The sequence below is a fragment of the Cornus florida genome, unplaced genomic scaffold, assembly GCF_030987335.1.
Source record: "Cornus florida cultivar Cherokee Brave unplaced genomic scaffold, ASM3098733v1 CherokeeBrave_3.0.0_Hap2_Chr11, whole genome shotgun sequence".
Classification (NCBI taxonomy): Eukaryota; Viridiplantae; Streptophyta; class Magnoliopsida; order Cornales; family Cornaceae; genus Cornus; species Cornus florida.
In genome coordinates, this window is record NW_026775581.1 from 78,439,862 (window position 1) to 78,448,729 (window position 8,868).

Sequence of the window (8,868 nt, forward strand, 5' to 3'; positions counted from 1 at the left end):
TTTCTGAAATGTTGAAATTGAAATAATAAAGAAGAAAGAGTCTACCAATAAGAATTACCCAACTTAGGACAAAATAAGCTCTCTAAGCGTCTTGACTAATATTGGCGTGGGATACTTCTATAGATATGGACTTGTTGAGAGAAAACTATATGGTTGGGGCAACAAAAGTGTACGACAACTATGAACCAACGATAGGGTTGTGAGCTTTTGGCTTGTTTCATGCATCGGATCTAGGAAGTGTACGACAATGAAATGGAAAGCTTTGATGCACTCAAAGTTACAGACAGAGACAATAATTAATATTATATATTTATAACTTACTTTACTAATCTAATATGACACTATGTATATCATACATATATACATATATATATATGTGTGTGTGTGTGTTTGTAACTTTATACTTAGATATATTTTGATTTAGCCCACCCCATTGAGAAATCCTGGATCGGCCCTTGTTTGTGCATAAATTCTAATATCCTTCTCATAAATATTTCATTTTCATAAGTTATTCATTTTATATGCTGATTTTGTAATTTTTATGATCAATTTTGACATTAATATCCATTTTTTATTTGATATACTTCTTTGGTGAAATTCATTATCATATATATATGTTTATGTTTTAATATAGTATCTTTTATAATAATATTACGTGTAGAAGATATTCAAAACAAAAATGTAATATATACAACATTCAAATTTCAATTTTTGCATTTAACAAACAATCTTAATGAATTTAGCGCTTAAAATTAATATAATATCAAACAAGTTTACAGATTAATATATTTAGCGCTTAAAATTCAGTACTTGAAATTTTCAGTGCTTAGTTTTCTGTTTTATCAAATAGCGCCATAGTACTTATTGTTTGTTTAAACAGGTTTCTGATGATGATGATAAGGCCCAGGGAACAATTCACATGGCTTGTTGATAATCCGTATGTTTGGAATCCAGAGCAGAAGAACTCCTTTATGAGAAAGGTGTGGCGCTTGTTCCAGAATGAAAAATCTCAGTTCAATTAAATTTTAAAACCGCTGCCCAATTACTTCGATTTGAGATGTATTGAAGAATGGAAAAAACTGGTAAACAAAAACCGACGATTAACTCCCGCGGCACAAGTTGGTGGTGGAATTGTGTTTTACAGCAACAAAGCTAAAGATGAAGTGCTTAGAGTCTCCAAAGTCTACAAAGATGGGCTTGAACATTATAACGAGGAAGTTGAGGGACTTGTGACTCAGCCGCTTAATGATGTGGAGTACAGTGACTTTATGAATAAGACTTTACAGCACTCTCACGCACAAGTTATAGATTTTTTGACTCCATACTTGTGGGGTACACTTACTCGGTTCGGCAGTATCACTTCACACGGGTAAACACTATGTCATCATTACTCATTTGGTAGTTTATGGCAGTTGCTTACAGGTTGATCTATTTTACAGTAAATCTATTAGCTTTCTTGAGAGCAAAAAGAGATACTAGGTGTTAAAGGAATGTTGATAAACAATCACAAGAACAAAATATTTTATTTGGCCAAAAACCTTAAGATTACGGGTTAAATGAACTCAAAGTAACTACATTAGCAGGTGAACAATATGGATTATTGGATTACAGTGACGAGAGATTTTGGGCACGGGTTTGTAACTTTGAAAACAGTTCTCAAGAATTCAGAGAACAGAAAACAATTTTCAGAAAATGATAAAAGACAGTTTTTTAAAAATAGACTTTTTTATAACCGAGTTTTCAGAAAATTGAACCAAGCAGAATTTTTTGTACAGTTATCTGCTTTCAGAAAACTGTTCTCAGAGTTACAAATTAAGCAGACCTTTTATAACTCATTTCTTTTGGGGGTAGGGGTAGTGTTGGTGGTGTCGGACTTGGTGGTTTGAATGTATTCATCAGCAGCTTGTTAATATTAGATGGATGTTGCTCAGATAATAGCTTAAAGAGCCAGGGTATTATGTACAAAGCTTTGTTTGGTGTGCATTCATAACCTTATTCAAACCTTCTATCACTTTGTTGCTTAGACTAATTTTATAATACTAGCTTGTACTGATATAGTGGTTGGTCATGTATTTTCTAGTACATAAATACATCACAAAACACACATAATGCATCACTGCTTGTATTGCTTACATGGGATGTTTTTTTTTTTTTTTTTTTTTTTAAAAGGTAAAGTAATTATATGAAAGAAAAAGATATACAATATAATAGCCTGAGGAATGCTATGTGGATAGCACAAAGCCCAACCCAGCCCAAAGAAAAGCAATATAGCTCAAGTAGAGCCCAACAACCCCAAAGTGAAGCAAATACACATGACTGTTACCAGTCTACAAATCCGGTGAATAGTAGAGACTACAACGAGGTGCTTGTTCCACCTACCTTCTTCTAATCCGGAGGCTTGGGTGGTGGCCGAAGGATGGAAGATGGAATTTCCCATTCATAGAAGACGTGTTTATTAATCGAGGACTCAATTAGGGATCTAATATGATTTTTAGCTTGATTGACTCAATGATTCAACAAAGAAGAGAGTTTGATGAGGTCCTCTTTTTCTTGAAGATTTGCAAGTTTCTTTCAGCCCAAATGTTGTAGACAAGTGATGATAGTGCTAATCAAGATATAGAGCCTCTGTAGTCTGAAGATTTATTCTTCCAATGGTGAGAAGCCCAAGCCACAAGCTCATTCCAAGTGGAGGGTAGTATGTGAAAGTCGCTAGATAAGAGCATGGAAGGGGCATTTGAAGAAGAGGTGGTTATGAGACTCTGGTGAAGATGAGCAAAGTGGGCAGAGGTTGGGGGAATTTAAAAAGGATGTGCATTTTCTGTTAAGGGTTGATAATCTGGATTAAACTGCAAGCCAAATGATGAAAGAGTGTTTAGGAATCATGGGCTTGGACCAAATTAGCTTTGACCAGAGGGGATGTGTTGCGAGGTAAATTTAAGTGTGTGGACAATGGAAAACTTCCCTGATAGTGATGGAATCCAAAGGATTTTGTCTACAGTGTGAGGGTTTGGAGATGTGAGTGTGTTTGGAATGAGTAGCTGAGGAATAAGGGCAATGATTGATGGGGGAAATGACCATGAATGACCATGAGCATTGGCTAGGAATGTTGACATCCCATATGCTCCTACCTTTCAGCAGATAGGTATTAACCCAAGTCACCCATAACATTCTATCTCTTTGCTTGATGATATTCCACAAATGCTTTATTATTGCGATTTTGTTCCATGAGGTAGAGAAGGGATCCTTTGATTGGCAAGCAGACTGGGGGCCATAATAATATATTTGCTCCATTCTTCTTGAGCTCAGGACCTGTCCAAAGAAAAACTCTAAAAATGCAAGTGAGTTCATTGATAATAGACATAGGGAGGATAAACTTGGTGCTCCAATAGATTTGAGTGCTATGGAGGATAGATTTTAGGAGTTGGAGTCTTCCAGCAAACGATAAGAGTTTGCTTGTCCAATGCCTTATCCTAGCTGTGATCTTGTCTGTGAGGGCTTTACAGTCAGTGGTCTTGAGCATGGTGGATATTAGAGGGACACCAAGGTATCTAATTGGAAGAGTGCCTTTCTCAAAGCCCACCAGGTTGAGGATACCAGCTTCCACATTAGGTTTGACCCCAGAGAGAAAGATGTTACTTTTTCTTTGGTTGATTTAGAGTCCAGACAAGTTGCCAAAGATATCAGTTGCATTGAGTAGTAATTGTATAGAAGGCATACTGCCATGGCAAAACAACATTACATCATCAGTAAACACCAAGTGAGTAAGATTTAATTCCCTGCATCTCTAATGATACTTGAATAAGCTAGATGCTGTGATCATGCTTAGAATTGATGAGAACACCTGCATAGCAATAACAAATATGAAAGGTGATAGAGGATCCCCTTGTCTGAGCCTTTTGCTCCCTTAAAAAAACCATTGAATTCTCTATTGAATGAGATAGTGAATGAGGTGGAGGTTATACAAGCTTGTACCCAATTAACAAATGTAAAAGGATATCCCAACAATCTTAGGGTGTCAAGTATGAAGCTCCACGAAATTGAGTCAAAGGCCTTTCTCAGATCAAGTTTCAGTGTACATCTTGGGGAGCATGAGCTTCTGTGATACCTATTTAGGAGCTCTTGTGCCATTAGGATACTATCATAAATACACATACCTTCTGCAAATGCTGATTGTGATTAAATGATAATGGATGGGAGGATTAGTTTGATTTTGTTTGCTATAAGCTTAGATATGCATTTGTAAATAAGTGAGTAGCATGAAATTGGTCTGAAATTTTGAAGGGATGATGGGTTTGGGACTTTGGGGACTAAGGAAATGTAGGAGTTATTGACCTCCTTGAGCAGTTTGCCTGTGGTGAAGAACTCTTTAATGGCTTGGGATATATCAGGCCAAATAATTGGCCAAACATGTTTAAAAAACATAGCATTAAATCCATCAGGCTAGGGGAAGGGATAAAGTCAGGGTTGATGGCTTGGTTAATGTATGGTGAGAGATGATTAGTACTAGGATAAGTATGAGAGGTAGTGCCAGGTGAATTTTGGAAATAGTTAATTACCTCTTGCTTAATGAGCACTTCTGTGTCAAGGAGGGAACCATTGGAGTTCAAAATAGTAGTGATCTTGTTCTTGTTGTATCTGGAGGTCATGGATTTGAAGAAGTAGGTGGTATTGGAATCACGCCACTGAATTTTGGACTTCTGCTTGAATGTTAGTTCCTCAGCTTCTTTGAGCTTTTTATAGTTGGAGAGTAGTTCTTTTTCCTGCATTCTCATTGAGGGGGTCATTGGGAAGGTTATCTAGGGCTGTTTGGTAAGAATGAAGCTTTTCTTTTGCAATCTGTACTTTTCTTGAGATATCGGAAAAGATAGTGGATAACTGCTGTTTGAGGGGCTATTTTAGCATTTTGAGGTTGGATATGACTTGGAACATTTTATGCCCTCTAATTGGTGTATCCCAAGTAGTCCTTACAATGGCCAAGAAGTTTTCACTTGCTCTAACAATTGAAGAATCTAAATGGGGTCTTCCTTTGTGGAATAAGTGTGCCTAGAGTGAGAGTGATGATTGTAGGACCGTGGTCTGAGATGCCATAAGGGTGGAAGTGGCAACTGGAGAGTGGAAAGGTTCTGTTCCAAGCATCATTGATGAGAACTCTATCTAATTTCCTTGAGATATTAGCTACCCCTAAGCTTTTATTAGTCCAGGAGTAAAGTAGACCAGTGAACTTGAGGTCATCGAGGTTTGCATTGTGTAAACACTCTAAATTTTGATGACTCTATCAGAATCACCAAAATTCTCATGTGGTGATATAATGATGTTGAAGTCACCTGCTAAGACCGATGGGAAGGTGGTGAGGGTGGATGAAATTCTTGTGATGTCACTCCAAAGTGATTTCCTCTCATCAGCTGCATTAGCACCATAGATGAATGAAATGAAGAATGTGGTTCTTGAGCTCAGAATAGTGGCAGAACAATGGATCATTTACCTTGTGTGATGGATTACTTGCAGGCCAATTGAGTTGTGGTTCCATAGGATCCAAATTCTTCCCAATGGTGAATAATGGTAATTGTGAGTCAAGCTCCATGAACTAGCTAAGAACTTGTGAACCATGTCAACATTGACCAGGTTAACTTTGGTCTTAATGATGGACATTATATCCACTTTATTGTCTCTCATGAGGGCTTTAACCTCTCTTTGTTTGTCAAGGCCATTTAGGACTCTAATGTTCCAAATGGCTAAAACCATTTAATAGTATTGAAAAACTTACCACTTGGGAGCATGATCTTTGTTGCCCCTGGTCCTTTATGCTTTCTCTTCATTTTGCTTCTTGTAGTGATGATAGTGCCTTTTAGACTGGAGTCCTTTAGTAAAGGTAAAGGTAAGGTGGGTTCTGAGTCAGAGCTATCTTCATTTTCAGATTGTGAAGGATCATCTGAAATATCTCCCATTGCAGGAGCTATGTAGGATGATTTGAAGGACGACAGTGGCCCAGGTGGAACAAAGTCTATAATGAGTTTTTCTCTGTTAGTGAAGTAGTGGGTTACTGTGTTCTTGGAGGAGAAGGGTAATAAAGGGAGTGGTGCATTCAACTGGGGGGGGTTTTGAAAAGGGAACCATTTTCCAGTCCGTTGAAGTAAGTGAGGGATTAGGGGAATGATGTGGATATGGATGTGGGTGGTAGCCAAATGAGTGACATATTGAGCAGATAAGAGGAAGGTTCTGATACTTAAACCTGATGTTGGCAATCCTTCCTGAGTGAAGCTTCAACTTAAGTAAGTTTGGGAAAGATGAGCTGCTTTCCATCTCAATACAAAGCCTTGCATACCTAGTCTTGGTTCTGCCCTCAGCGATGGCATCAGCAAAAAGTGGTTTTCCAATGGCACTTGCCACAAAGCTAAGCCCAGGGCTGGTCCTGTAGTGTAATGGTAGTCCAAAAATCTTTACCCAAACTAGGATGGATGAGGAATGATTATCCATATTGAACTCAGAATCCCATTTCTTGAGGACTAAAGGCTTGTTGGCAAAAAACCATAGTCTTCAGCAAGCACTAAGTCACACTGCGCAGGAGAGGAGAAATGGAGTTCAAAGAGGCCCTTAACCGAGCTTGTGATCTTAATGAGCCCCATTTTGTTCCAAAGAGAACTTGAAATTTTTTGAACCATTCCAAATGGAAGTCTCTTGTGCATAAAGAATCCCAAAAGGCTACATTTCATTGAGGCTAATCCTGCAGCTTCAATGCCAGATGGAGGGGATATGAACTCATTAGAATAAGAGTGGTGGTGGTAGTTGAGGGTCATCTTTGGTGAGGGATTAGTGACAACAGTGGCCTAAGAGGGAGGGTTGGGTTGGGGATCTGGTGGTTGGGGTGTATATGTAGATGGAGAAAACTCTGTGGGTGCATTCAAGGCAAGGGTGAGAGGTTGAGTGGAATTAGTCTTTGGTGAGGGCTGGTGACTAGGCATGGGAGATGGATTCATTGTTGGACCATTGTGTAAAGGGGATGTAGATGGGACACGTGAACTTTCTTTGATAAGCTTTTCAGAGTTTGCAGATTGATTTGAAGGTTTGGTGGTTTTGAAATTTGACTTAGTTAAGATAGGTTGAGATGGTTGAGAATCAGATGTGATCATAGGACATGTTGCTAGAAAAGGTGGTGAAGCATGGGGAGTGGGTAAGAGATGAGGTTGGGACATACCTGATATCAAGTGATTTGAATTTGAATTCAAATTTGTGTCAGTACCAATTGTAGTGGTGGTTACATGGCAGTTGTGGTGGTGGTGGATGGTGGAGCTGCCCTGGTAGAGTGGTGGTTGTTGCAGTGTGTTGCAAGGAAGATCATCACCATGGTCTAGGATGTGGTTCTGGTGCATGATCCTGTCACTTGGTTCAGTGATTCGTGCCCTTAGGGTCTTTTAGTGTTCCAATCCATCACCAATAAGCCCTTTAAGCCATTCAACTTCTTCAAGCAAATGTGAGTATCTATAGTTGCTCTTGAATTCCGCAAGCTCAACTCTAAGCCTGAAAATTTCATCAATCATAGCTTGGATGTTACCTGGATCAACATCAGCAAGTATGTTGTTGTGATCATCAATGAATCTGGAGGTGGAGTGGACTGGTTTAGGAGCAGAGGAGGTGACTCTTTTTGGTATATGATGTGGTGGTGTTTTGGTGATAGATGTGGTTGTTGCCAGTGCATTATGTGGTTCTAGATCATTGTTTGAGGAGGGTGGTCTCTTGAGGATTGAGATAGGTGGCGGTGGTTTTGTGTGGATGCGTTTAGTGGGTTGTAACAGTGGTGGAGGTGGGAGGAATGGAGGCTTGAGGTGGTTTGGGATGGGATTTCGTATGGAGGGGGTTTTGGTGCTGGTTCCTGGAGTTTCTCTCATCGCATGTGAGTTGCTTACATGGGATGTTAGGAAGAAAAAGAGAACTGTTTTGTTGTTCTAAGGGTTAAATTAGCAAAACCTTATTTTACTATCAGTTTTGGTCAATATGTAGGATTAGATTCTTTTATTATCGATCTTGAATGCCAACTGACATTTGATTGCATTAATTGATTCTGGATTCACAAAGACATGGACAAGCAAAAACTCTCTCAACGTGCAATTTAATGTGTATGCTTGTATAATCTGACAATATAAATGCTTATTTTTGTGTAATGATGTAAATATTTATTTATTTATTTTTTCCCCGAAGATTAAGCAATTTATTTTTGATGTACCTTCTCATACCTTCCACAATTTTTCCTACATGCCCATTAAAGTTTCCTCCAATGCAGAATTTCTCTCTTTCAGTTAATCTTTTGCGTGATATATTTTGTGCTTTTCTAGGTTTCTCTCTCTGTATCTAATATAATCTCTTTTTTTCTTTCAATAGAGAAAGAGAAGGGGAACAGGTTGAATAGATAATGGATTTGGTCACAAAAATTCCCTTTTTTTAAGTAAAAAAAGTTTCTAAATAACCCTCGGTAAATTTTTAACAAATAATCTAATTTTTTTTTTTATAAGAGATTCAAAACTTATTCTTCACCATGCAATCCATTTGGCCACAAACATCACCACCCATTGGTGGTACACAGAGGACCTATTTTCCTATCTTCTCATCCCCTGTTAACGCGCGCGCGCGCAATCTCATCCTCCATTAACACACACAAACAATGTTTTCCAATAACACACACACTCTTAAGACCCATATAGCCTTCTCTCTTCAAGCCAATCTTTGTTTCTCTAAAACACTTGTGCAAAAACCTAAAACTCATTTTCAATACATCCCACTCCAATAAGCAGCCAAATTCGTCTTTCTTCCCTTTCAATTGCTATTTTCTTAGATTATATAATAATTTAAGTTAGATTTGGGCCTGGGCCTGGGCCT

The 8,868-nt window shown here is 38.3% G+C and overlaps 1 protein-coding gene across 1 annotated transcript; it reads right to left on the minus strand.

The window, feature by feature from the left end:
- Positions 1-6,824: 6,824 nt before the first annotated feature.
- LOC132281354 (extensin-like) lies at positions 6,825-7,367 on the minus strand. Its single transcript, XM_059783068.1, has one exon. The coding sequence runs from the start codon at positions 7,365-7,367 to the stop codon at positions 6,825-6,827; it is 543 nt and encodes a 180-aa protein (XP_059639051.1).
- Positions 7,368-8,868: the final 1,501 nt, after the last annotated feature.

What these genes read in the sequence shown, in the direction of transcription:
- LOC132281354 (XM_059783068.1), bottom strand. Translation starts at nt 7,367, where the DNA reads ATGCACCAGAACCACATCCTAGACCATGGTGATGATCTTCCTTGCAAC.